This window comes from Leucopleurus acutus (genome assembly GCF_964270905.1).
Source record: "Leucopleurus acutus genome assembly, chromosome: 18".
In the NCBI taxonomy this organism is placed as follows: Eukaryota; Metazoa; Chordata; class Mammalia; order Artiodactyla; family Delphinidae; genus Leucopleurus; species Leucopleurus acutus.
In genome coordinates this window covers 20,991,534-21,016,688 of record NC_139160.1, presented here as the reverse complement: position 1 = coordinate 21,016,688, position 25,155 = coordinate 20,991,534, and the positions used below count along the sequence as shown (strand labels likewise).

General features: G+C 48.1%; 1 protein-coding gene across 1 annotated transcript in view; it reads right to left on the bottom strand.

Moving 5' to 3' along the window:
- Positions 1-5,404: 5,404 nt before the first annotated feature.
- SIAH3 (siah E3 ubiquitin protein ligase family member 3) overlaps positions 5,405-25,155 on the bottom strand; it is a gene marked incomplete at its 3' end in the record, with an annotated part of 73,247 nt that continues 53,496 nt past the window's right edge. Inside the window, exon 2 of the mRNA XM_082859171.1 lies at positions 5,405-6,079. Coding sequence (XP_082715297.1) covers positions 5,405-6,079 — 675 coding nt within the window. The remainder of the gene's footprint in view (positions 6,080-25,155) is intronic.

The following is a 25,155-nucleotide window of genomic DNA, read 5'->3' as shown; positions in this document are numbered from 1 at the left end:
ACCAGATGCTGAAATAGTACTGAGGGCAAATTAGCTGCCACAGCATTTATTCACCTTCAGCCGTACTTTCTCCCTTACATCCAATTATGACTTTAAAATGGAGGCAAAAATGAAAAGGGGAGGAAGATAATGAAACATAAGTCAAACGTGGCAGCTGGTGAATTTCTGATAATTGCCCTGTCGGGTATCGCGTTTCATTTCTATTCCCTCATGTCGCACAGTAGCCTATGGAGAGAAAAAAAATCCCAACAACAACAAACAACTCCAAAGGGTCGAGGAAACAATATCAAATGCAATTTAATGACATTTTTCTTGGGAGACAGAGTAGAGAGAGAGTAGAATTCTAAATCTGCTACTGCTTCTTGCCTTTAACATCATAAGAAAGCCTAGAAAATTATATATACATCAATTCAGATCAAGTAAAGTGATTCTCAATTTCCTTTCTCTGTCTCATCTCAATACCCTAAAAAAAGGTTAAAAAGGGGAGGGGAGTGTTTATAGTACAGTACTCAAGGTTAAATATTTTCATACAATATTGGAAAACACAAACCCTAACCCATGTAGGTAACCCATGTGATAATCTGATGTGGGGGAAACAAATCAACGCTTATCTACGACAGATTTCTTGGATCTCTTTTTAGTGAAGTTTTTCTTGGCTGGCCATTGTCCAGGTTAATACACTAGAGAGCTCACCAATCCTTAAAGGAAATCTTCAGAACAAATAATCTGAAGGTCTAACAATCTACTAGGAGACTCTACTCTTGATGCTATTGGTAGCTGAACTTTAATCGAAGCATAAGTCTTTGATGTCCAGTCCACAATCCCTTCCCCTTCCACCAGAAATTGCATCCAAGTGGAGGCTTCAACAAGCCTCACTTCTTTCACTCACGTTGAAGCCACTGGGATCAGAGTAACTGATTCACTATTGACCTTGGAGATTCTGCCTGCTACAGGGCACTCCGCCTGGAGTTCCTTGTGACTTTTATCCTAGTGGGAACCATACCCTTAATTTGGAAAGAGTATCGGTCTGGGTAGGCTGTGGATTGTGAACAGGCTCCTTGTTGGGTTGCAGTGAAGTAGCCAGATTAGCGCTAGGCTCTGTTCTTCATGTAACATCCCCTGATCTGTTCCCTTTTTTGTCCTTCAGCTTTGAGGATGTGAGGGTCCTATTTCTGTGGTCATACATTTTATGTGATGTTTGCAACTACCGCCCACTGTGTCATTCTCAGATGTTGGATATTTCCAATCTCTAATTGCAAAGTAAAATATTTCTTTAGGTTTTGCTCCATATACAGAGGTAAGAAAAATGACCTATAAGAACAAGCAATGGGAGATTCTAATTTTGTAGAGTTTGGTCCTACTTTGGGGATTGGGATTGCAGTAGGTTGGTTTTGTGGAACCATAATTTTTCCGTGAAAGTCATCAGATAGAACTTCCCACACTAACAGCAATAGGGAAGGATCTGGAATAGGGCAGGGAGTGCCCTTGAAGTTGCTTAGAGGCCTCAGACCCCCTTCTCCGGAACAATTTGTGTTTTCCCGAAAATTTGCTATTTGGCTAGCTTGGCTGTTATCTCTATCCCTGTCAGTGTGGCCACCAGGATCTTGTTTCTCCTTCCAAAGTCCCCTCTCCCCACCCTGCCATGTGCATCAGAACTGTCCAGGCAGTGGTGTGCTGGTAAAGGTTTTCACAGCTAGTTCTCCAAGTGGGAAACACCCTGGCTTATAGCATTGACAACTTCCATAGGGTGAACACTGCCACCGTGGCCAGTTTCAAGCTGTTACCATGATGTCACCAAACATGGGGTTGGTAGCGCATCATTATATAGTATGTTCACCACACACATATGATCAAGGTAAATAATCTTGGGAGCATAGAAAATAAGAGTAGTGAAATAATTAGGAAGTGATGAGTTTTGAGTATTTATTACCTTCTTTTTAATAGAACTTATTTAATTGTAAATTTATATAATTTAATTTTTGATAGTGGCTGTGCTTAACAGTTTGTAAAATTCCTAAAAAATTTAACAACTGTTACACAAGACAGCTCTAGCCCACCGTTCCGTCTTGGTCTGGGAAAAGAGGGAGAAAGGGAAGAAATGAAAGGACGCATTTAATACAACTCTACTAAAAGGCCTCTGTGCCATTCAGAATTTATGACTGGTCCTTCTGAGCCTTGGGTCCATGAATTTCTAGAAATGACATAGTTGGTATTGGTCTGAAGCCTGGACTTTGGAGCAAGACACGCTAAATTCCAGACCCAGCTGTACCATTTGCTACTGTGTGACCTTAAAAGTGTCTAATCCCTCTTAGCTTAAGTTTCTTCATGGGTGAAATAATAGTACCTGCTTCATAAGGTTGTTATGGGGATTAAATGAGATAATATGCTCAAAGTACTTAGCTCACTAGGTTACATAGCAAACCCTCAATAAGTGGTAGCCATGAGTACTATTATTATTATTAACCTGATCCGTTTCTTAAAGGTCCACGATAGCCACAGGTAGTGATGGGGTCTATCCCAGCTGCAGGTACATGGAGAGAAGGATAATTACAGGCAAACTCCTTGGTTCCCCTGCCCCCCACCCCTCCCCCTGCTTCCAGGTTGACCAGTTCTTCGAGCTGAGATGCCTCTAAAAGCAAAGCTACTTCAGACTCTCCCTGCTCCCCGAACCAAGACCCAGTGGACCCTCGGGACCCCAGTCCACTGACGAGGTGGGAACGTGCTGACTACTCTGGGTTCGTCTTCCTCTGGCAAGAACACCAAGTTTGCAGTCGGTGGGCCAGGTTCAAGCTGTGGTCCCAACACGCTTGGTGTGTGACTTTGGGAAGGTCGTTTCGTGTCTCTGGACTTCTGTGTTTTTCGTGTACGGAGGACGCTGACGGGGATTCTCCTGAGTCTCAAATGAGGGAACCCTTTGTGACCGTAAAGCTCAACACAGCGCACTTCGTTGGTACCATTTTCTAATCCCTGTGCCTTGTTTCCACGTTGCTCCTTTTCCTTCAATTCTTCACACATGGCTACAGAGAGGAAGGGCTTCTTGGGAGCACCATAGATGGATGAAAATAACACGCCTCTACCCTTTAATCTAAAGGTTTCTAGGAACCAAACATATCCCTTCCGACCCGGGATCACTTATTCATAATGCAGTCCTGTGTGCACTACCAATAGCCTGAAGCTAGTCTGGGTCAGGCTCTCCTCACTTGGCACCACAGGAAGGCGGAGGTGGCGTTTGCACGAGCCCTAAGGCCCGTGGATGGTAATTATACTCTTACCGAGGTTTGGTTTGTTTGTTTATCTGGGGCACCTGTGACGCTACACAAATGTTTTCCAAGTGGTGGAGAATCAGGAACCATGGAAGGAATGCAGCCTCTGGAGGCATCAGACTTACAGCCAAGGGGGTCTTAGGTTCTGGGGAAGGGCCTGGGGGTAAAGTAAGGAGCCAGTCTCTCCTCACATGGACCAGCCAGCCTCAGCTTGTTCCCAGGCTGGAGGTGCGGTTCTGGGTGGGGGATGCTGGTGCCCTGTGGGACGTTCTGACAGCACTAAGAGGAAGGAGCTTACAACTCTTTCCTTGGGACTGCGCCCCTGGCGTTTGCCTCAGTCAGTGACACGATGTTTATTGGTCTCCAGCGGTTACTGTATAACTAGAGGGGGCTGCATTCCGAGGTCCTCTATGGACCCACCCTGCCCTTGCAGAGCTGGAGCCGCGGGTTGGCAGCACAGGTGGCTGCAGGATTACCCAGTTGTTGGGGGGAAGGGTGTTGTGTTTCTGGATCAATTATTTTTGGCAGAGAAAAGATTGCTGATGGCCATTCAGGGCAAAAGCTGCCCGAAACTAAATCCTCACTGGGAGGCCTGCCAGGACCCAGCCGAGATGGCCAGGGGAGGGAACGGGACCGAGAGCAACGTCTGCTTGGTGAAAGGTCCACTGGTGAGCGTCGTGTGGGGTTTGGGGGCCCCGTGTAGCTGCTGCAACCAGGGATTGGCCGAGGGGAGAACAAAAATGACCAAAAGGAGGGGGAAGAGGGCCTACTGGGAGGGCTTACAGGTATTCAGCTTCCATCAGAAGCTTCCACTGAACATGCTTACTTTCTTCAAAAACACGAGAGACTTCCACAAGAAGAGGTTGGCAAAGCGTTCTGACAGCCGAATAAGAGAAGGCCATCTACCTGGAGGCAGTATGGATTTTCGTGGCCTCTTCATTCATACTGCAACGGGGCGCTGGACGCATACTGACCAGTGATAGCGTGTGTGTGCTGAACGGGGCCCTCGGAGCGTTTTAGAAGTAAGGGAAGGAAAGAGGACCCTCTCAGCTGTCTGAGTGATGGGGACAGCCCTTCAGGTCAGAACACCTGGTCGCACCCTTCAAGTTCCTTGTGTCTGATGCCGAATCGTGGTTCTGCTTATGAACTGTCGAGGGCACAGAGGGCTCTTTGCCTGATACAAACGTGCTCCACCCCAGGGAAAGGATTGGTGGATGTTATAACTTGATAATAAAGCTCTCTCAGGAGAGAACGCCCTCCCAGAGCGGGAGATTCATTTTATCCTTCGTTTTTTTCCGCTGCTTCTCTTCCCCTGCTTCTTGCCCATCCTTTTCTACGAATTGCTCAACAGACGGCAAAGAGATTTTCAAGAAAGCACCAAACCCTTGAGGCCTTTGATTTCGGAGCAGGAAAAGATGGCCCGGGCTGACAGCAAGCTCATAACAGCCTGGCAAAAGAGGGTTCAACCTCTGCCCGTTCCCCCCAGCCCCGGGATCAAGCCAGAGGACACATGGCGTGGTGACGCCTGCAGTCCGGCGCCCTGGCCTTCGGAGGAGACGCCATCTCCTTGTGTCCAGGCAGCGTGGCCCCTGAGGTTCCTGGGAAGGTGGCAGACTTGCGTCTGGTTGGTCTGAAATACATACCTCCGAGCTGGCCAGGTCCCGTTCCCTAATCTGCTGTCGGCACGCATTTCAGAGTTAGCTCACTCTGAAATAGATTAAAAAGAGAAGGAAGAAATGATTTGGACACTGTCTCCTTTCAACCCCAAGAGTCTGCTTTGTGACCTTGGTGACTTTTGCTCAATTTAGAAGCAGCGGAGAAGGGAATTGCAAGGAGACGGTGGCGAGAAATCACCATTCTGACTGAATCCGATTAAAAGTGTTCTATAAAACTATACCAACAAATCAGGACAAACCTCACACCCAGATCTTGAATCACAAGATGTTTACGTAATATAATGCCCATGGCAGACGAATACCAAATACCACAAAGTACCTGAGACAAAAAAAGAAAGGAAGGAAGGAGAGAAGGAGGGAGAAGGATAGAAAGGAGCCTGGAGCCCTGGCCTTCTGAGATCCAAGGGCCCAGGCAGAGTTCCTCGGGGAAGCGGGGGCTGCACGTGAACGTCCGGGGCCTCTGCTTCACATCTCAGCTTCCGAGGAGCAGACCTCCGTCGCCGCAGTGATGGCAATCCCGATGGCAAGGCTGCCGTTGTCGGAGAAGAGCTGGGCCAGCGAGGTGTTGAGGACGAGGCAGTCCCCGTCAGTGATCACCGAGTCCACGCACTCCAGCACAGACCTGGGGGTGGCCTCCCACTTGAGACGCCGGTGGTTTCTGTTGAGCTCCAGGCGGTAGGTGAAGCAGTCGGCCTGGGTGGGGGTCCCGATGAGCATCATGGTGGCGAAGAACTGGGGGTGCCCTGCGTGCCTCTCCCGTTTCCGAAGCACCAGCAGAAAGTGGTGGCCGAGGCAGGAGTGCACGATGATCCAGTCGGCCGGTGCCGGGAGGTGCATGTCCGTGGCCAGGAAGACGATCTCGGCCCCCTGGAGGATGTCCACCCTGTGCATCTGCCGCAGGTGGGGCACCACCACCTCCAGGTGGCCTTCCCACTGGCAGGAGAACAAGGGGCAGGTGCAGGGCGTCACCTGGGCAGCGTGTAGCCCCGCCTCCTGGTGCGGGGGGTGGTGGTGAGGGCGGGCGTGGTGGCGGAGGTGGGGCTGGCGGGCGTGGTGGCGGAGGAGTGGGGGGAGGAGGTGAGGGGGGAAGCTGCCGGGCTCCGGGGCGCTCTGGGTGACGGCGCATCGGCCGGACACATACTGTAGGCGAAAGAGAAGAACGTTAGTGGCGGTGAGATCAGTCTCTCAGCCTGGCTGAGACTCCCCCGGTGTTCAGAATGTGGAAAGCAGACTCTCCCTTAGCGGTAGAGAAAGCTCTATTTCCTAAAAAAATGAGACCTGCCAGACTGTTTTCCAAAATGGCAGCACCGTTCTACATCCCCATCAGGCATCTAAGAGAGTTCCAGTTTCTCCACGTCCTTGCCAACACTTGTTATTATCTGTTTTGACAAATATTTTAATGAGACAGAATTCATTGTTTTGAATGTTTTGCCAGATTTAGATGCTGAAGTCTTCTCCAAGTCATTTCATTTCAGTATAGAATGTCAATTTACCCAATCGGAAATAGAAGCTTCTTCAAGAGATTCCTCCTGCAAGAAGAGATTTTCCAAATGTATTAGTATATTTAAAAAAGAAAACAGGGCTTCCCTGGTGGCGCAGTGGTTGGGAGTCCGCCTGCCGATGCGGGGGACGCGGGTTCGTGCCCCGGTCCGGGAAGATCCCACATGCCGCGGAGCGGCTGGGCCTGTGACCCATAGTCGCTGAGCCTGTGCGTCCGGAGCCTGTGCTCCGCAACGGGAGAGGCCACAACAGTGAGAGGCCTGTGTACCGCAAAAAAAAAAAAAAAAAAAAGAAAACAAAACTTTAAAACAATGAGGGACACGGTGGATGCCTTGGGTGGTTGAGATTCTGAAAACTCATCCAAGAAAATGCAATATTTCTGCCTTTCTGATTCTTCAATTAGATTCTCAGGCAGTTTTCCCCTTCAAATAACTTGCATTGATGGTCATTAGTCATAAAGAACAAAGAGATCAATTTTTTTTGTGCTTTTTTGATACTGTTGATATTTTTGTGAAGGGACTGGAAGTCAATGGATTTTTTCCCCTCTATTTTATCATTACTATTATTTTTAGAACAAAATTTTGGTAAATACCTATTTGTCCTTCCAGTGCTGCCAGGGGTTGTGCTCTCTGCGGTGCCCTTCTGGGTAGTAAGGCAACCATGGAACCCCGAGCTGATGGTGTGCAGCTGGACCACAGTCCCCAGGGAGGGAGCCTGAGCTATGACTCCTGGGACTTGGCCCCACCAGGCACACCTCTGTCCTGCGTTAGGCTCACTGTTCCAGAGCGACTTGCCAGGGACTCACCACTAGGCAGCTTCCACCCTGAGACTCTCTCGACCTTTTGTTCTTCGCGACAACGTGCCCACCAATGCCCTCAAAACATCAGGAGCTGTGACAACACTTTCTGATCAGGGATCAGTAAGCATTTACTGAGCACCTGCCACGACCAGACCCTAGAGATACAGCTGTGAGCAAAATCAACACTGCGTTTCTCCGTGTAGGTGGTACAGACATTAGTGCGTATCTAATTAGTTACGGTTTTGAAAAGGCTCCTCCCTGGCACAAGGACTATGATTCTTGTTTTTCAGTTGAAGAAACAGGCTTCAGTAGTAACATGCCCAAGGTTACAAAGCTGGGAAGTGAAAGATGGGATTCATTTTCACGCCTCATGACTCTGAACACAGCAACTGCCCTCCCCTCGATAATCCCACTTCCAGCTCCCTCCCCCATTCTTTGAAGGGTTTTTTCTTTAATTAGTCTGTGGGATCTGGGCTGTGCAGGGGAGCTAGCCGGTCTGCAGGGTGCTCCAGGCATGAGGCGTTCAAGTGGCAGCCTTCTCTGGGCTGCCCTCGGGTTCGCTCTCCAAGCCCCTCTGGACTTCGGGTGCCTCTGGGCACTTGCCTCGCTTCAGTTCCTTCCCAGCATGTAGAGGACCAGGGTGATGGGTGATGGTCTGTCTTTCATACTCATCGCTGTTACGGCCATCTCCTCGGGCTCAGAGAGTGGCTGGAGGCCTGGCGAGCTTCCCTTTCTTTAGAGCACCCAGGGACACATACGCACACACTGGGGGCCCGACTAGCTCTGTTCTGGAGTTGTTCGCCCCCGCTGTCTCCTCCGCCGGGAGCCCAGCTGACCTGGAGGGTGAGCTACAGGGCTCTTCCAGTAGCTCCTGCGTGGCAGCTACTGGGCAGCCTGTCATCACCCATCCTGCACACCCGCCAAGCCACCTGTCCCAAGGGGGACAGTGTCTTCCCCTTGATGGAAAGGCTGTGTTGCAGAATCCTGCTAGTGATGAGACTGACTCAGCCTTTAGTGTTAAATATGGGGAAGGGAATTAACTCGTATGTAGTCTACTAAGTGTTAGGCGCTGTGGAAAGTAGATATTTTTTGTGTCGTTATTTAATTTCTCACAGAAAAGATCAATTTTCTTTCTTTTAAAAAAAGTTAAATCTGGCTTAGTTCCTACCTGCCTGCTGGTGGCTGATATCATTTAGTCAACCGGTGAAGGAGGGGGGCCAATTCCTAGGATCCCTTGGGATTGTACAGGTAGCCCAGGCTCATACACTCCACCAGCCAGATGCAAGGACTCCTCCCAGGTCCTCCCAACAGGCCCGGCAGAAGATCAGCCTCTTCTGTTTCGCTCAAGAGGACCTGGTGTTGGCTTCTCATGGAAAGCCTCAAACGCTGTCCCCTCTCCCAGCCTCTGAGAAGCCCCCCACCCTCATTTAGGTCACAGCAGTCACGAGAGAAACATGTTATGTGTGTCTTCTAGATGAAGGAACGGACACAGAGAGGTTGAGTCACTTGCCCAGGGTCACACAGCTTATAAGGGGTGCAGATGGGAATGGAGCCCAGATCAGTTAAAGGTGATATGGATCATAGCCTGGGAAGATCACCAGCTGGATGTTGGCCAACTTTGGTCTGTTCCACCGTTTACTTGTTCAGCAGCCTTGATTAAGTCAGTTGCCCCATCAGCAAAATATTTATTTCATAGGGTTGTCAGGGGATCAAATGAAACAGTGCCTGTCAAACAGCTTTAATAACCACATCAAGTATTACATCAGTAAGGCATTTCCATTTGGACACGGTTTGGGATGAAGCGTTTCGGTGGCCTTCCCTCTCGGTCCATGGCTGCCTGCCTTGGAACTGGTCAGCTGACCCTCGCACCTGGGCAGCACTCTGGGCTGAACACAGGCCACCGGAAGGGTCTGGAGACCCCAACATAGCACTTGTCTGGGGCCTCCTGTCCAATGCTGATGCATGATGACGGAATATCCTGAAATTCCCATCTCAGAAATGGCCTCTGGGCTATTCTCTGCCCTTCTGCAGATGCATCTTCCGTCTTCTCCATCCTGTTCTGTGCAGCTAGTATCAGAGATGTGAAGCCAAAGTAAGGAGGGCATGAGGAAGAAACACCTCAACCTCCCGTTCTTCCCCGACTCCAGTCTCCCGCCATGCCTCCCATTGGCTAAACGCAGTCAGAGACATAGCAGAAGGAAGCCCAAGCGGTGCACTCAGTGAGGGTCAGCCCCCGTTGGAGACGGCGCTTCACCAGTGAGGAGCACCTGTGAAGAGGGAATGCCCACCTGTATGAAAATGTCTCAGTTCCCTCCTTTGTGATGTTAGCTGATCCGACCAGTCTGGGCCTCCTAGGCTGACCTTCGATGAGGCTGACAGGGGGGAGGCAGGGAGGGCTAACATATGCCCACGATCATTAAGCCGTTCGACAAGAATGGATACAGCAGCTGACACGTGCACCGCCTCAGCACAGGCTGAGAATACTGAGCAGAGTACGATCCCAGTTCCTGTCTCAGTAGCTCACCGTGATTAGTATAATATAACACAATGCAAAAGTGCAGGACCGGAGGGGCTCTGAGTGTGCAAAGTGGGGGCCGTAGCTATTCTAGTCAGTGCCTAGTGCCATTTACCCTGGGCGAAGCAGGAAGGGTGATGCTCTAACAAAGTAGGCAAAAGGTTTGCTGATGGGGTGAATAACAGGTTCCAAGGAGCTGGATCTGAAAGACCATGGGATTTTTTTTTTTTTTTTTTTTTTTGCGGTACACGGGCCTCTCACTGTTGTGGCCTCTCCCTTTGCGGAGCACAGGCTCCGGACGCGCAGGCTCAGCGGCCATGGCTCACGGGCCCAGCCGCTCCGTGGCATGTGGGATCCTCCCAGACCAGGACATGAACCCGTGTCCCCTGCATCGGCAGGCGGACTCTCAACCACTGTGCTACCAGGGAAGCCCCAGCTATGGGGTTTTTAAGAAATGAAAAGTTCCAAGTGGCTGTCACTAGAGGATCTGCCAGAGATGGTGAGGAGGGGGGCTGGAGAGCTGTCGGACCATATTGCCAAAGTCTTGGCACGGAGATGACACCCAACACTCAGGGGCCATCCGTAGGAGGGCTCAAGGGACACAGCTTCACACTTTAGGGAGCCCCTGTGGGCAGCATGATGGCCCAAGCCCACCAGCAGAGCCGGTTCCAGCTGTCACTCAGGATGGGGCAACAGTGAGTCCTGGCACTTGTCCAACCACTGGACCCTAGGCTTGGCCATTCCACCCAGACTCTCCCCTTGCTTCCTTTTGGCCTCGTCTTCCACTGGCCTTTCCGTTGTTTAATTGCTGCAGGGTAACAGAGCAGCCAGTGGTATAATCCAGAGTGACTGGCTATGCAAATAAAGCGAGACATTATCAACTCACGGAGACCCCTGCGCTTGCTTGCTGTGCCCTGGGGAGGCGCTAAGAATAAACACAGCCTTAATTCTCCATTTCTCCCTGCTCTATCTTCTGATGCAAAATATGTTTCATTTAAATGATCTTCGGCTGAGCGAGGTCACAGGGCTGCTGGCAGGGAGAAGGGATTCTTTTAATTGGCAAAATGCTAATCGTTTTGGAAAATGAATTCTAATCTTCCCATCTGATACAGCGGATGTGTGAGTAATTACTTTCCTTCACTAAACTGTTAATGCAACATTAGTGATTACATTAATTAAAACTCTTACAGGCTGATAAACCCCTCAGTCAGTCTGCGGATGTCTTCCTTCCATTGGCCACATTTAACTTCCCATTTGGAAGAGAGACCTTGAATCAACCTTTAGAATAATTCGCAAAATTGGGTTTAGAAATGTTAGGCTTTATGGACTGGGTATAATTCTCTCCCCAAGCATTAGTGAGAGCATTTCCACTGAGGGTGTAATTGAATTTAAAAATGCCTTCCTTAATTTCATCAGCCACACTCTCATGGTTGGTAATGGCTATCCCTACATATCCTGGCACCCAAAGAGGAAACCTGCCCCTGGAAAACCACGTGACCCTTTCTCCAGCATCTGTTCCCTCTGGTCAGTGAGCTCATTTGGAGGACTGCTCTCTCCTTCCACTTTATTCCAGGAACCGAGCCATGCTAATTAATGCATTTCAGCTGAAGGCAGATGTTTTGCACCCAATTTCAAATGACAGGCATGTGCGGGACTTCCCTGGTGGTCCAGTGGTTAAGACTTCTCCTTCCAATGCAGGGGGTGTGGGTTCGACCCCTGGTCGGGGAGCTAAGATCCCACATGCCTTGCAGCCAAAAAAACCAAAACATAAAATAGAAGCAGTACTGTAACAAATTCAATGAAGACTTTAAACATGGTCCACATCAAAAAGAATAAATGCTCTACAAAAATAACGACAGGCATGTGCTTTGAGTTTGCTCATGCCCTTATTTGTGAGAATTAATGAAGTGAAGCTTTCAGTACAGGGGGGAAGGGGAAAGGCAGCGATGCTATCGATGTATCTCACACACAGGAGAGAAGAGCGGGGAGGAGTAACATTTCAGGGCAGGTATCAGAACATTGGGATAAAGTCAAGGATGGAACTTAGTTGGGAATCACGTCTGCAAAGAAGGGAGGCTGATACGACCCAGCAATCCCACTACTGGGCATATACCCTGAGAAAACCATAATTCAAAAAGAGTCATGTGCCACAATGTTCATTGCAACTCTATTTACAATAGCCCGGAGATGGAAACAACCTAAGTGTCCATCATTGGATGAATGGATAAAGAAGATGTGGCACATATATACAAGGGAATATTACTCAGCCATAAAAAGAAATGAAATTGAGTTATTTGTAGTGAGGTGGATAGACCTAGAGACTGTCATACAGAGTGAAGTAAGTCAGAAAGAGAAAAACAAATACCATATGCCAACACATATATGTGGAATCTAAAAAAAAAAAGGTTTTTGAACAACCCAGGGGCAGGACAGGAATAAAGACACAGACCTACGAGAGAATGGACTTGAGGCCACGGGGAGGGGGAAGGGTAAGCTGGGACGAAGTGAGAGAGTGGCACTGACATATATACCCTACCAAATGTAAAATTGATAGCTAGTGGGAAGCAGCCGCATAGCACAGGGAGATCAGCTCCGTGCTTTGTGACCACCTAGAGGGGTGGGAGGGAGACGCAAGAGGGAGGAGATATGGGGATATATGTATACATATAGCTGATCCACTTAGCTATACAGCAGAAACTAACACACCATTGTAAAACAATTATACTCTACTAAAGATGCTAAAAAAAAAAAAGAAGGGAGGCTGGAACCTAGTTGGGAATCGGGTCTGCAGAGAAGGGTATCTGTACCCGCTCCAGGTCCCACTCTGTAGTCTTTAAAAATCCCCTCCGTTCCTCAGAAGGACGGTCAAGGCTGAAGGTTTAGTGTTCCACATTCCATTTTCCTGGGACACCCACCTCTCCACCCCTCTTCTGCAAAACCTAGCATGACGGTGCATGTGCATGTGAAACCCAGGAGGACTCTGGAAAGCTTCCAGCAAACAGTTGAGAAATAAGTTACACGGAGATAGAAAACAACAAAGGGGCTTTTATTGCCTGGGATAGACTGTCTTCCTTAGAAAATGTGTCTCATGCTCCTTTCCCCCCAGACGGTTATACTTAGAACACAGAATGAATGAGAGCTTCGTGTGGGCAGCATGATAATGTCTGTAATTTTCTTTAAAAGGCTTTCATAGAGAGAATGTGATAGGAATGTGTACATTTTTAACCTACACTCCAGGGGCTGTCAGTTCCCTAATCAGGAATTCTCACTTCAAGGTGATCACCTAACATTTTATCCGAAATACCACACTCCAGAGATAACGACTACAGTTGCTTCAATTAGTACCCGTATTTCTGATCCACACCAGATGCTGCTAATTACCATTTCCACAGAGGTTTCCATTGGTGAAATTAGGAGTTTGTTACTCAGCATAGTAGATGCTAGAAATGGACTGTCCTTGCTGAAATTCCTGGTTTTCAAGCTACGAAGATGGTTTAAAACACTTCAGAGGAATTCCACACTTTAGGGACGAGCCCGGGAGCTTGTTCCCTGACTATTCCTGCCTCTGGCCACTGAGTCAAGGACTTACCGTGGTCTGGTACCATCTCTAAGAGTATCAGAATCTCGCTCCTGGTAGATCACTGCATACAAACTTCCCTCACTGGCAATTAAAATGATGCAAATTGAGCAAGGAGACACTGGTTAGCAAACACACAGAAGCCTTGCGTCCTGAGCGTTATATGCCAGAAATAGAACAGAGGAAAGTGAGTTATCACCGTGAAAAGAGGAAGATAAAAATGTGGGTGGATCAAAGTTTTAGAACCCAAGGTCCATGGGTGAAAAACAATGAAAGGGGTTCATACAGATGTCTACACCGGCACTGGTCCTATGGTCTCAAAAGGCTCGTGGCTCAGCTGGTCGTCTTACGAATTCAGACCCTGGCTCTGTGAGAGGCTGGGAAGAAATGTGTGGACGACATTGTGAAAACAAAAAATATGACTCAGTCCTCAAGCACCCCAGACCTTTCTTTAGTTCCTAGATACTGGCCCGTGACCGCCCAGCATGCCTCTATCGTGGTCCCAACTGGTATTGTCACTTTGAGACCATCAGCCCCTGTGAGATGGGGATGCTGCCTCCCTCCCTGACCTGAGAAGTCAAGCAGTGGTCAAGATCTGTCCGTACAATTCATGTTTTAATTTCAACTCGTTTTGAAAATCACTAGTGCGTGGCTTTCTCTTCTTAGCTAGGTTGGAAGTCAGAGGGCAGAGACAGGGTTTAGTTTGCTCAGTGCTTAGCCCCGTGATGGGCAATGCCAGCACCGTGCAGTGTCTGGCATCTACTAGACTCTCCCTGAGTATTTGTTGCTTGAATGAATGAATGAACGATTCATAAATGGAACCGTGTCCTGCACTATATCCATGGAAAGGCTGCTCGTCTTCAGTCAGAGGCTCTGTTCTCTACCCTTCCTTCCTGTAGACATATGTGTGGCGTGGTGTGTGTGCGTGTATGTGTGCGCACGTGCACGGGAGGCCATAGCTGTTGGCTTCTCAGGTAGGTCTCCTGGTGGCTCCTCACCCAGAACCCGACAGTCATGGGACAATGGGACCTGACCAGGAGCAGGACACTGAAATGTACCCAGCTGCCATCATGGGAAGTCGAATAACAGCCTCGAAGGAGGAACTTCTCATGCCAGCGAGGTACTTTCTTTGCTTTTACTTTGTATAGAGATTATTCGGAACCCTAGGCATCCCCTTTACCAATAGCAGATTGTTTCTTACAATTTGTTTGGGAAGGACAGCCCTGGATCCAGCAGACTGTCTTGGATTGTCTTAATCTAACCCTCTTCGATTGGTCTAGACCCGCTTTCCCCTCTGGCACTCCGGCAGGACCAGTGACCTAACTAAAGGTTGGATGCCCCCATACTTGCAGTTTCTGTTAACAATCAGCAGGAAGTAACTTCAATCCAACCAAAGATTACGGGCCCTCCCCCAGTTTTCCCCTTCCCCATAAGGTGGGGGGACTAATGGGTTGTGCCCACCCAGTGCCCTGAACTGGCCGTTCCAGACCATACTCCAGATAACTGGGATCTGGAATTCCCTACCCAGTGGCTCTGAGTCAGCTTCTGGGAGCCTGTGCTATTTCTGGGATCCATTATCCCGAAGGCGGACCGTTAGACATGAGGTGTGGCCCATGGGGGACTCTTTGGGGCTTGGATGTGTGGGCTAGGGTGTCCACTTGCCTTTGCCTGGGACTCATTTCAGTGCAGCATGAAGCCTCATTAGGAAGAAAGTGAGACGGGTTGCGGACGGGGGGGCTGTGGCCATCCAGATCGTTATGAAGGGTTAATTATTCAAGTAGGAGGGTACGCCATATTTTAAGTGTCTCTTACCTTGATCTTTTAAGTGTTTAGACATGCAGTGTGTGGGCTTCCGCCTTCACTTTTGCCTAGAGCCCCCGCAAACATTAGGGGCGGGCCTGTAGTCAAACCACACAGCAGAGGAATCCTGCTCATTTCCATTTATTCTTTGACTCTGCCTTTTATCTGCGAGGTTTTGAGATGCTAATGAGTTTTGTGAATCTCGCCGATGAAAGACCTTTCCTGAAAAGCAACTTCTTGAGTAGTCAGACTTTTATGTCTGCAGCTGGCAAGTGAAACCCAGGGTCTGTGTGAGCAATTTAGAGGTTAGGATTTGGTTAGCTGATGACCCATTAACTGCAGGGATCTGGGTAGGATTACTTAAGGACCCTGGGGGTGACTCAAGGGTGGTGTCCGTAGCGTGCTGGCAGCAGTCTCACCTGATCTGGATAACCTCGGGTTGTGGGCAACAATTTTGCTCATGTACCTGGTGCCGCTATGGTAGGATCCGGGGCCATAAAGTTAGGGAGGGGGTGCGTTGCTAAAATGGTTACACATGCAAACGCAAACTTCAGAAGCAGATGTGTTGGCAGGCTACGAGTGGACAGCGGTATGTCCTGGGTGGTCTGAGACATTCTGATGGCCAGGCTGCCCCAAGGCCACATGCCACCCTTGTTTGTCTGGTTCTTTAAAGACATTGTGACCAGGAACTCCACAAATTCAGCTCTCTCCATCAGGGCTCTCAACCCTCCCCATCTCCCACCCCCGGGGTGCCCTTTGGCCTGGCTAAGTTGTATTCCTCCTTCCGTGTTCTGTACTGACTAGGACTGCTCTGTCTGCTGCCTGTTCCTTTATGACACACAGCACACTTATGTGTTTTGCTGCTGGACCGTGATGTGAGCTCAGGTGGTTGAGTGTTGCATCTGTTTCTTCCGTGCTGTATCCTCAGTGCCGGCAGTGCTCGGAACATGGTAGGAACCCGAGAAATATTTGTGGCGATGATGAACGAGCGAATCCTCTCCATTGAGCTGTCACCCTAATACAATCCAACCACTTCTCACCATCTGCCTGCCACCACTCTAAGGCAAGTCACCCTTACCGCCTTTCTGGGCTGCTGTGATAGCCTCCTGACTAGAGGTAGTGGGTTGAAAGGTGGCCTCCAAAAGGTGTCCACATGGTAACCCCTGGAATTGAGAATGTGACTTTATTTGAGACAACGGTCTCTGTAGATCTAGATAAATTAAGGATTTCAAGATGAGATCGCCCTGGATTATCCAGGTAGGCCCCAAATCCAATGACAAGTGCTCTTAGAAGAGACAGAAGAGGAGAAGACACAGACACAGACGAGAAGACCATGTGAAGGTAGAGGTGGAGGTTGGAACAGTGCTGTCACAGCCAAAGAATGCCCGGAGCCACCAGAACCAGAGCAAGGAAGGATTCTCTCCTCGAGCCTTCAGAGGGAGCAGGGCCCTGCTGACAACTTGATTTTTACCATTTTGGCCTCTGAAAGTGTGTGAAAATAAATTTCTGTTACTTTGAGCCACCAAGTTTGTGGTTTTGTATGGCAACCCTAAGAAATGAATACACAAGTCTTCCTGCATCCATTCTTGGCCTCATACAGACTGTAACTTTTCTCACAAAATCTTTTAATAGTTTTCCCTCAGTATCAGAGTGAAACACAAACTCCCTATCCATGCCATCAAGAACCAACATACTCTAAAAGACATACAGATGGCCAATGGGCACATGAAAAGATGCTCAACATCACTAATTATTGGAGAAATGCAGATCAAAACTACAGTGAAGGGCTTCCCTGGTGGCGCAGTGGTTGGGAGTCCGCCTGCCGATGCAGGGGACATGGGTTCGTGCCCCGGTCCGGGAGGATCCCACATGCCGCGGAGCGGCTGGGCCCGTGAGCCACGGCCGCTGAGCCTGTGCGTCCGGAGCCTGTGCTCCGCAACGGGAGAGGCCACAACGGTGAGGGGCCCGCGTACCACAAAAAACAACAACAACAACAACAACAACAACAAAAAACTACAATGAAGTATCACCTTACACCGGTCAGAATGGCCATCATCAAAAAGTCTACAAATAATAAATGCTGGAGAGGGTGTGGAGAAAAGGGCAGCCTCCTACACTGTTAGTGGGAATATAAATTGATGTAGCCACTATGGAGAACAGTGCAGAGGTTTCTTAAAAAACTAAAAATAGAGCTACCATATGATCCAGCAATCCCACTCCTGGGCATATATCCAGAAAAGACGAAAACTCTAATTCAAAAAGATACACACACCCCAATGTTCATAGCATCATTGTCTACAATAGCCGAGACAAGGAAGCAGCCTAAATGTCTATCAACAGGTGAATGGATAAAGAAGCCTTGGTATATATACACAATGGAATATTAGTCATAAAAAAAGAATGAAATAATACCATCTGCAGCAACATAGATGGACCTAGAGGTTATCATACTAAGTGAAGTAAGTCAGAGAACAATATCATATCACATATATGTGGAATCCAGAAGAGTGATATAAATGAACTTATTTTCAAAACAGAAATAGATTCACAGACATAGAAAACAAACTTATTGTTACCAAAGGGGAAAGAGAAGAGGAGTGATAAATTAAGAGTTTGGGATTAACAGATACACACTACTATATATAAAATAGATAAACAGTAAGGACCTATAGCACAGGGGACTATAGTCAATACTTGTAATAACCTATAATGGAAAAGAATCTGAAAACGAATATATATATATATTCTTATATGTATAGCTGAATCACTTTGCTGAATCACTTTGCTATACACCTGAAACAAGCACAACATTGTAAGTCAACTATACTTCAATTAAAAAAAAAGAAAAAGAACCAACATCCTCTGACGCCCAGCTAACTCTCTGCCTCATCTTTTTCCCCCTGCATCCCTTTGCTACTCTGCTCTAAGCACATTGGCCTCTTGCTGTTCTTTGAACATGCTGTCTACACACTTGCCACAGGGCCTTTGCACTGTCTATTCCCTTTACTTGGAACAACACCAGCTACCCACATGGCTCACTCTCGCACTTCATTCACGTCTCTGCTCCTCTACTCTGAGGCTGTCCTTCACTTATCTGTTAAAGAAACCCTGTCAATCCCCTTACTCTGCTTTATTTCACTTCCTAGTATTTATCAGTTCTATACAATTATAACATTATATTATAGTATATATAGTGTAGGTCATATATTTATTTGTGTACCGTCTGTCTTCCCTACTGCAATGTCTGTTTCTTGGGACTAGGAATTTGGTTGTGTTCACCGTTGTATCTCTAGAACATTATCTGATACCTAAAAGAGCTCAGTAGGCTTTTTTGGTTTTGAAAGAATGGATAAATTCCTTTGGGTCTTAAACTTTTCCATCTTAGAGAACCTGGGTAAAGTGCACGTGTCACTGGGATGTTGATATGACAGGGACTCTCCCCGCTCCCCGCTTCCTCCGCCCCCTGCCCCCAGGTCTCCCCATCAGCGTTTTGTCCAACTCTGACCTGGCAAATTTCTCATAGCCTGTGGCTGCTGAGACCATGAACTTCTGGTGTCTGTAGGGCACTAGGGCGGCACTGGAGAGCAGTGTTCACTCATGTGTGTCCCTGACCCTGGGTGTATCTTTGACCTGCTTATTTGCGGATTCAAAGTAAAATGCAGCACAAACCAACCTGACCTCACTCTGACCAGACTTTGACCCTGGACCCGTGCTTGCGATCAGGCCTAGCTTACTGTGTCAATATGAGGCCGGGCCTCTAGGACTTTCAAGCCTGTCCCATCCTGGTTCCCAGTCTGTCTCCAAATCTCCCAGCGCTGACAAACTCACGCCTACACACCTGTATTCCTCTAAATCTTCTAGGCCCAAGACGACAAGGCTGTGAAAGAAGCTGGGGGTCCCTCTCTGTCTGCTTAGGACCTCTGCTCAGAATTCTGGTTTCCTCCCTGAGGACGGCCTCACTGTCAGGAAACGCCGTGTCTGCCCCCAGACGTGGAGGTAGCAGACTTTCCCAGGATGATTGTCAACTTAGTATCCATGTACTAAAACCAGAGCTGCACAGATCTAGAGCAGAGCACCAGGTCATTTCACACACACACAAATCCATCTTCCAACGGCAGGCTTAATTCTCAATAATCATCCTTAGCAAATTAGGCCTTCCTATAAGCCTGTCCCTAAAATAAGAAGCGTGTCGTTTGACCAAGCGTAGTTGGAAAGACAGTGCTGCAGAGTAGAAAGAAAACATTTTTGAAGTCAGACCCACTGGGGTATGAATCCTGGCTTTGCTACTAAAAGCTGTGAGACCATGGACTCATTAATTAACCTCTCCATACTTGTTTCTTCCTCTGTAAAATGGGAGTTGTAATATCTCATAGGGTTGAAGTAAGGACTGAATGAAATACAAAGTACATTGTACCATGCCTAGCCCAGGGTAAGAAGATGTTATTACTATTATCATTATGACCGTCACCACTATCGTTATTATTGTTATTGAATAGCTAGCTAATCGAGATGTAAGCAAAGGAAATTCACCCTACATAATTTCTAGACACGAAACTGAATTGGATGGAATCATAAAAACACCAGAGCCCTTCCAAATCTCTCTTAAAACCTCCCTGACAGCTCTCATCCAAGACCAGTGTTTTCACTAGCAGAAAGCCTTTTACTGAATCTTTTCATCTCATCACTGGCCAGTGGGTGCTGGCTGCAAGGTACAGAGTAATTTAATACACGTAAGGAGCCTAGCTTAGTGCCTGGAACATAGGACGTACTCAATAACTGATTGCTGTTCTTTTCATCATCATCATTGCTATCATCATCTACTAGCATTTTGGTCAGTGCAGCCCCGCTAGAAAGTTCAGGTGATCCTATGAGCAGGTCTGGTCATTGGCCCTCCCGTGTTCCCACCATTGCACCCCTTTCTCCTCCACTGAGCAAACCTGTCTCCTCGGGCCCCTCATGGTGGCCAGGCCTGAACAGCAGTGCTTCCCCTAAGACCAGCTCCCCCTGCTTAGGAACCGCATCCTACTTGCTGTCTTTAAAATGTGTTTCCTGAGAGAAGTTTGCCCTGTGTGTCTGCTTCCCAGAGCCTCATATCTACACTGCCCACTGCTCACCTGGCGTGTGGCTGTTAATATGTAGTTGACAAATGAAAATTTGGTAAAGGCAATAGTATTCATGTTGATCTGAACCATCATTATAAATAACATCTAGGGGCTTCCCTGGTGGCGCAGTGGTTGAGAGACCGCCTGCCGATGCAGGGGACGCAGGTTCGTGCCCCGGTCCGGGAAGATCCCACATGCCGCCGAGCGGCTGGGCCCGTGAGCCATGGCCGCTGAGCCTGCGCGTCCGGAGCCTGTGCTCCGCAACAGGAGAGGCCCCAACAGTGAGAGGCCCGCGTACCGCAAAAAAAAAAAAAAAAAAAAAAAAAAAAAAAAAAAATAGCATCTAAACGTCTGCCATGTGGAAGAGTTCCTGAAAAAACAAAGGCATGGCCATAGTGAAACAGATCAGTACGGCTGTTTGGCTTAAATGAAACAGATCAACAATACCAGGTGCTGGCAAGGACGTGGAGCAGTTGAAACCTCAGACGCTGCTAATGGGAGTATAAATTGGTACAATCACTTTGGGACCCCTTTTTTGGCAGTATCTGCTAAAACTAAATGTAGGCCAGCCCCTTTGACTCAGCAGTTCCACTCCTGGGCGTTTACCTGTTGGGAAACAATTCTCTGTTGGGCTCTTGCATTTCTGTACACCTTGTAAGCAAGGCATTGAATGTCCTTTTTTCCAGACTATGTTCTCAAGGCTGTTTGTAATACTGAACAGCCTTGAGATACAGAGCTAGTGTCTCCCTAGCAGAAGGCAGATTTGCTTCCAGTCTTGGGACACAGATATTGTATCTCCCTCCAGAACTAAAGGCAGGCATGCTTACTGTCCATTATAAAAAAATGTGGGTTCCCCAAGCATTTGTAATACACCCTACTGTGTGTGTGGGCATCACTTGTCCCTTTCTGCATTAATTACCCTTTAGGGATTGGGTCTCAAAGAACTGGTGCAAAAATGCAGATACTCTGCCTGCTGCTCTTGCTGTGGGTGAGAAGTGGCCCTTCACCTCTGACCCAGGAGTGTTGTGTCTCCTGCCAGCATCCGTGAAATGGGCAGGCCACTTTGTGAGGCTGTAAATTGAGTACAGTCTCAGACGCATCTTGGTTACGCATTCAGCCCCCGACAGAAGTGAGCATTGTGTGATCCAGAAACATACACATGGATATTTATAGAAGGATTAATTCATAGCAGCCAGAAGTCTAAAAACCACCTGAACGTCCTTTCAATGGGTGCACTGTAGTATATTCCCACGATGGAATGCTACCCAGCTATCACAAGACAATGAAAGACTGCTACACATATGTCTATATTTCAAAAACATGTTGATTAAGGAAAGCTAGACATAGAAGAGCACATACTTAATGATTCTATGTGTATGAAGTTCAAAACCATGCATGACTGACCTACGCTGACAGGTCTGAACAGTGGGACCTTTGTGTGGGAGCACATTGACTAGGAAGGGACATGAGGGAACCTCTTGGGGGGGGGGGGAGATGGAAATATTTTAACTTTTGATCCAGATGGTGGTTAGTTGGATGCATATATATGTAAAAATCTGTCGGGATATATACTAGAGATTGTGTACTTCACTGCACGCTATACGTGAAAGAAGAAAACCCAAACAACAAACAAAAAAGAAAGAGAGTGGGCGAGTGGGTGTGCATGGCTGTTGTCTCCAGGTCACTGTTAAATGGGCGTATCGTATGGGGCTTAAGGCAGAACCCAGAAAACCTTTTCTTTCATGTTCCCATGTGTTCATTTGATCCTCTAGTGATCTGGTTGCCTGGGATGCTAATAACTAGGGCGATCAGAGGATGGGGATGGGAGTCACAACAGGGACAGGCTCTGAGTATCCAGGGAGCGTTAAGAGTTCCTTGCTCTTGAAAGGTGGAGTCTGGCTGACACTCCCAGGGAGACTGGAAACCAGAGGAAAGGATTGAAGGTATTCACAGCTGTGCCTGGAGTTTGGCAAGCCTAGCCCTTTGGTCCTTGGGGCAGAAGGCTGTTTCCTGAGACCAGATTGGGGGCTAAGGACTGAAACTAATACCACAGCAGGACCAAGGATTAGAGGAGACTAACCCCTGGCTGCGGGCTGAGGCCTGGCTGAGTAAATGTCTCCTCCTGTCTCTGCAGGGAGGCTCTCCCCACCCCTGCTGATGGCTCCGAGTCAATCCCCTTAAGTGAGGTGGGGGCCGGTGTCTCATTGACTCTAAAGCTCTCCCAGTAGCTGCGTACATATTTAACGCAAATCTTAGTTAGGCTTAAGGGGGAAGACGTGGGAAGGCAGAAACGAGAACTGCTGCCCCCTGGGCTTGGGAGGTTAGCAGTCTGGCCAGTCCCTAATAACTCATTCATCCAATATTCATCTTTGAGTTAGGACAGTCACCGTGCGTCTCTAAGGAATATGTTTATTAGTGTCCGCAAAGATAATTTAGCCCAACATACTTCAAGGCAATTGAAATTGTCCCCAGAGGTGTGTTTCTTTACAGAATTCACCGTGGCCACCTTTCAACATTGGTCCTGTTTTGGTCCCGTTTCCCCCATTGGAGGGTCCTCACTTTCTACAAGGGTCCCAAACTCTCCAGCTGGCCCAAGGGGAAGGAGATGGTCCCCAGGCTCTGGCTCGGCCCTCTGCAGGCTAGGACGGCAACAGCCTGAACAGCGCCTGCAGCGCGGGTCCCCTCTGGGGTCACCCCAGGAGGTTGGGATGGCTTCCTATTTCTCTGCCATTCCCAGTGCTCTCAGGGGATGTTGTAGAAGGGAAGGCACGTGCCCTGCACTTGTATAAATCTCCTATAGCAGCGGCCCCCAACCTTTTTGGCACCAGGGACCGATTTCGTGGGAAGACAATTTTTCCACCGACGGTGGGTGTGCGGGGTAGTTCAGGCGGTAACGCGAGCCATGGGGAGCGGCAGGTGAACCTGCGCTCGCTGGCCCGCGCTCACCTCCTGCTGACCGGTACCGGTCCGCGGCCCAGGAGCTGGGGACCCCTGTCCTATATCATCCCTTGCAGTTTCATAAGGCTCAAAACTCTCCTTTCACTGTTCCGCGGAAAGTGGGCTAGACGCGTCGTCCTCAAAACACTGCAGCGTGCATGCGAATTACCCGGGCGTCTTGTGAAAGCGCAGACTGCGATTCAGCAGGTGTGCGCCGGGACTGAGATTCTGCGCTCCTACCTGGATGCCAAACCTGCTGGGTCACAGACCACTCTTTGAAGTTGAGCAAGGGGCTAGGCCCGCCCTTCCCCGCCCGCTTAGATCCTACTGGGCCATCTCTTTGGGAATCAAATAGGTGGTCCTTAAGGACCTCAGACATTCCTCTTAAGTCTCTGATTCTTTTTTTTTTTTTTTTTTTTTTGCGGTACGCGGGGCTCTCACTGCCGTGGCCTCTCCCGTTGCGGAGCACAGGCTCCGGACACGCAGGCTCAGCGGCCATGGCTCACGGGCCCAGCCGCTCCGCGGCATGTGGGATCCTCCCGGACCGGGGCACGAACCCGCGTCCCCCGCATCGGCAGGCGGACTCCCAACCACTGCGCCACCAGGGAAGCCCAAGTTTCTGATTCTTTAACAAACTTTGAGGGCACCTTCGTAATAGAGGTGATCTGGCTCCCCTATTCTGCAGGATAACGGCTTGATTTGTCAGTCGTATGGGGTGCCCAGTACTCAGACAGAACCTGGTAACACGGACCCACTTCACAGGAGGGGCAGGGGGGAGACATAGCTCTGGGGGAATTTTGTGTGTGTGTGTGTTATTATTTTTTTTAATTTTATTGGAGTATAGTTGATTTACAATGTTGCATTAATTTCAGGTGTACAGCATAGAGATTCAGTTATACATATACAAGTATTTATTCTTTTTCAGATTCCTTTCCCATAAAGGTCATTACAGGGTATTGACTAGAGTTCCCTGTGCTCTACAGTAGGTCCTCGTTGGTTATCTATTTCATATATAGTAGTGTCTGTATGTTAATCCCAAGCTCCTAATTTATCCCTCCCCCCACCGACATTTCCCCTTTGGTAACCATAAATTTGTTTTTGAAATCTGTGAGCCTGTTTCTGTTTTGTTAAATAAGTTCAGTTACATCATTTTTAAAAAATTAGATTCCACATGAGTGATATCATATTTGTTTTCTCTGTCTGACTTAATTTCACTTAGTATGATAATCTCTGGGTTCATCCACCTCACTACAAATAACTCAATTTCATTTCTTTTTATGGCTGGATAATATTCCATTGTATCTATGTGCCACACCTTCTTTATCCACTCATCTCTCGATGGACACCTAGGTTGCTTCCATGTCCTGGCTGTTGTAAATAGTGCTGCAATGAACATTGTGGTGCATGACTCTCTTTGAATTATGGTTTTCTCAGGGTATATGCCCAGTAGTGGGATTGCTGGGTCGTATGGTAGTTCTATTTGTAGTTTCTTAAGGAACCTCCATTACTGTTCTCCATAGTGGCTGTATCTATTCACATTCCCACCAACAGTGCAAGAGGGTTCCCTTTTCTCCACACCCTCTCCAGCATTTACTGTTTGTAGATTTTTTGATGATGGCCATTCTGACTGCTGTGAGATGATATCTCATTGTAGTTTTCATTTGCATTTCTCTGATAATTCATGATGTTGAGGATCCTTTCATGTGTTTGTTGGCAATCTGTATATCTTCTTTGGAGAAATGTCTGTTTAGGTCTTCTGCCCATTTTTGGATTGTGTTGTTTGTTTTTTTGATACTAAGCTGCATGAGCTGCTTGTATATTTTGGAGATTAATCCTTTGTCAGTTGCTTCGTTTGCAACTATTTTCTCCCATTCTGAGGGTTGTCTTTTCGTCTTGTTTATGGTTTTCTTTGCTGTGCAAAACTTTAAAGTTTCATTAGGTCCCATTTGTTTATTTTTGTTTTTATTTCCATTTCTCTAGGATGTG